Source organism: Pimephales promelas, chromosome 9 (genome assembly GCF_988280905.1).
Source record: "Pimephales promelas chromosome 9, fPimPro1.hap1.1, whole genome shotgun sequence".
NCBI lineage: Eukaryota > Metazoa > Chordata > Actinopteri > Cypriniformes > Leuciscidae > Pimephales > Pimephales promelas.
The window spans coordinates 11,056,943-11,059,594 of record NC_142777.1 but is presented as its reverse complement, the minus strand read 5'-3'; the positions used below and the strand labels follow the sequence as shown (position 1 = coordinate 11,059,594).

The following is a 2,652-nucleotide window of genomic DNA, read 5'->3' as shown; positions in this document are numbered from 1 at the left end:
AGACAGATTTTCATTTTTATCTCATTAAAGGTAAATAGCAAGCATCCTAAACTTAAAATGTGCTAAAATTGTTTCAGGGTAACTTCAGGATGAATTTGAATGTTTTCTGAGTGTAGAAATGTAACAACGTGCAAGATCATAACTGCAGCAGCTCCCTTCCATAATGACCAAATAAAAAATAAGTTCAATTAGTAACCATTACTGCCAGGTCAGGCACAAAAAGGGTAGAGGGATGCTTTTGTACAGGAAATTTCCTACAAAAGCATATCGAATAAAGATGCAATAATCACTGTACATGCTATCATGTCTTCTGAAACCCTGACACATTCAGAACTTGTGCACTGCCACAAATAGTTAGCAAATCTGGGCTTAAATGTTTTCATGCTATAATATTTTTCTAGTGAATTTATTTATTTAAACCAAATGTACAGGGACATATTTGTATACTGTGTAACTGAAGTAATGTTAAAAAACAAATGAAAAATTATGCCAGAGTATTGCTGTAAACAACTTTCTTTTAATCAAGCTTCTGATTTTAGAGCAAATCTTCAAAATCAAACGATGGAAAAACACTTCCCAACAAAAGTCATGTTTTACAACACAAATTTGTTCAATAAAAATATATATATATATATATATATATAGGCTAATCCTAATCACATCACAACGTAATAAAAATGATTTAAGGAACAAAGCACTGCACTGAAGTACAAACGTAGTACACCGAAGTCGGACTGTCTTGTTCTTCAGAGAAATGTCAGTCTTCTGAAAGACCTGAATCTGTGGGGACACAAACAGTTATAATTAAAACCCAAACTAAAAGAAAAGCAGAAACAGCAACAAGCCTTAACCAAATACTCAGTTTGGGTGACAGACAATTACATCACATTTATTGGAGTTAATTATAAAAACGATTGTCCTTTGGTGCACTTTATCATAGATGAATGATAAACAGAAGATAAAGTCTACCTCTACTATAAAAGACAACAGAGCTTCTATACCTGTTACTCTCCCCAGTCAAATGCAGCAATTTTTGACGTCAGACTCAATACTCTGGGGTTGACAGAGTACGCTCTCTTTTTCTCTCTCTTTTCCACCTTGGTACCTTTATGAGGATTTATCCTAAAGATGCACCTAAACACAACAAAAACCATATCCTTAAATAATTGTTGTATGCTTCTTAACCAAAGGAATGCAGTCTATGAATTACCTTTGCAAGAATTCTAGTGTGGCTCCCAGTTCTACAGGGTAACTAATGTTCAATATATAGTAAAGAGAGAACATCAGATACAGGGCTTCTGTAAAACTCAAGAGATGGTCATTTACAATCATCTGGTCCACTGCTACCATGTACACACTGGCTGTCAGTGGGTTCTCTCCTTTGAACAAACACAAAATCAGGAAGACATAATATTTAACAGAATGTGAGTTCAGGTCACCCGAAACCAGGAATTATTGTGTTGCAAGATCATAGTAAATAATACCCACCACACACTACTATACATGGTGTTGCTGGAAGCTGTTCTGAGCATATATCACTTGGAACAGAGGTGTCTTCTACCATCACAAGAAAGTGGTCTTGGTCATTTTTGAAATGAGTTAGCAGCAACATCACTGCCCCACAAACATGATCCCCTCCAGCTCTATACTTTGTGAGGATTCTCCCTGCTCTGCTTGATCTTTCTGTGCACTGAAATTGAAAGTAGTCCAATATTCTTCTGAACTTACAGGAAGCTGATTCTTCAAAGCTGTTGTTTATGTCAACGCCAGTGAGCTCTTTAAAGTGTGCTTTCATTCCTGCTGGCTGAAAAAGATATGGCCACTCATCAAGTAAATCTTTGGTTTCCTTTCCAGATTGGATGTTGTTTCTTTGAGAGGTGTAAGTAGAAGTCATTAAGTCATAGATTGACTTTACATCACTTTCATTATTTTGAAACATTACTAGCAACTTCTCTTTTTTTTCCTGCTGCAATTCAGATGTTTCTCCAACTAGCAGTTGTGGATCAGAATTTATACAACCATATAACAATTTTCGTTTCTTTGTTGATACTTCTAGAGTACCACAAAGTGGTGTACTAATAGCTTTTGCTCTTTTAACATTGTCAATTCTACACACCAGTTGTTTGAGAAGAGAATCATATCCACTTCCTACAACCTGGGAATTAATCTCATCTCTGAAAGACTTTGGGTATGCAATCACCATTTGTCGGGCTATTTCTGATACATGTTTTTTTGCTGGACATTTGCTTACTTCCAGAATCTCAGAAGCAACATTGCGGACAAACTGTCTTCTCTCAGAGCAACTTGGCCTTTCGCCATTTTTCAACTTTTCCATAAAACTTGCTGGCATTTTTTGCCATGGAACATCAAAACTATAATGCCAGTCATGGTCATAAAACGAAGTTTCACAGCTACTGTCACCTAGAAGATAAACCAATGTCCACAGGTTACAGGATGAACACTTCTCATACACCTGGATTACCAGGTAATCACCACAGTGGCACATGTACAGATTACAATGCATGCAATTTCCAAAATCAATGTTTTGAAGCCCCGTACCATCAAACTAAACTAAGTAAAAATTTTAAGAGGATCAATAAATGTACAATAAATCTGCAGATTTGCACAAATACAAACCCGATTCCAAAAAAG

General features: G+C 36.1%; 1 protein-coding gene across 1 annotated transcript; it reads right to left on the bottom strand.

Annotated features, from left to right (window-relative positions):
• Nucleotides 1-874: 874 nt before the first annotated feature.
• On the bottom strand, nucleotides 875-2,050 carry LOC120484210 (uncharacterized). Its single transcript, XM_089135199.1, has 3 exons — nucleotides 1,489-2,050; nucleotides 1,211-1,379; nucleotides 875-1,134 (listed from the first exon to the last, which is right to left on the bottom strand). The coding sequence occupies exons 1-3, from the start codon at nucleotides 1,937-1,939 to the stop codon at nucleotides 1,005-1,007; spliced, it is 750 nt and encodes a 249-aa protein (XP_088991325.1). The 5' UTR covers nucleotides 1,940-2,050; the 3' UTR covers nucleotides 875-1,004.
• Between the last annotated feature and the right edge of the window lie 602 nt (nucleotides 2,051-2,652).

Bases quoted from the DNA above. Each gene is read 5' to 3' on its own strand.
- LOC120484210 (XM_089135199.1), bottom strand. From the start codon at position 1,939: ATGTTTCAAAATAATGAAAGTGATGTAAAGTCAATCTATGACTTAATG. The intron at 1,380-1,488 runs GTGGGTATTATT...GTTTGTTCAAAG, and splicing joins ACCATGTATAGTAGTGTGTG to GAGAGAACCCACTGACAGCC. The intron at 1,135-1,210 runs GTAATTCATAGA...TGTTGTGTTTAG, and splicing joins ACACTAGAATTCTTGCAAAG to GTGCATCTTTAGGATAAATC.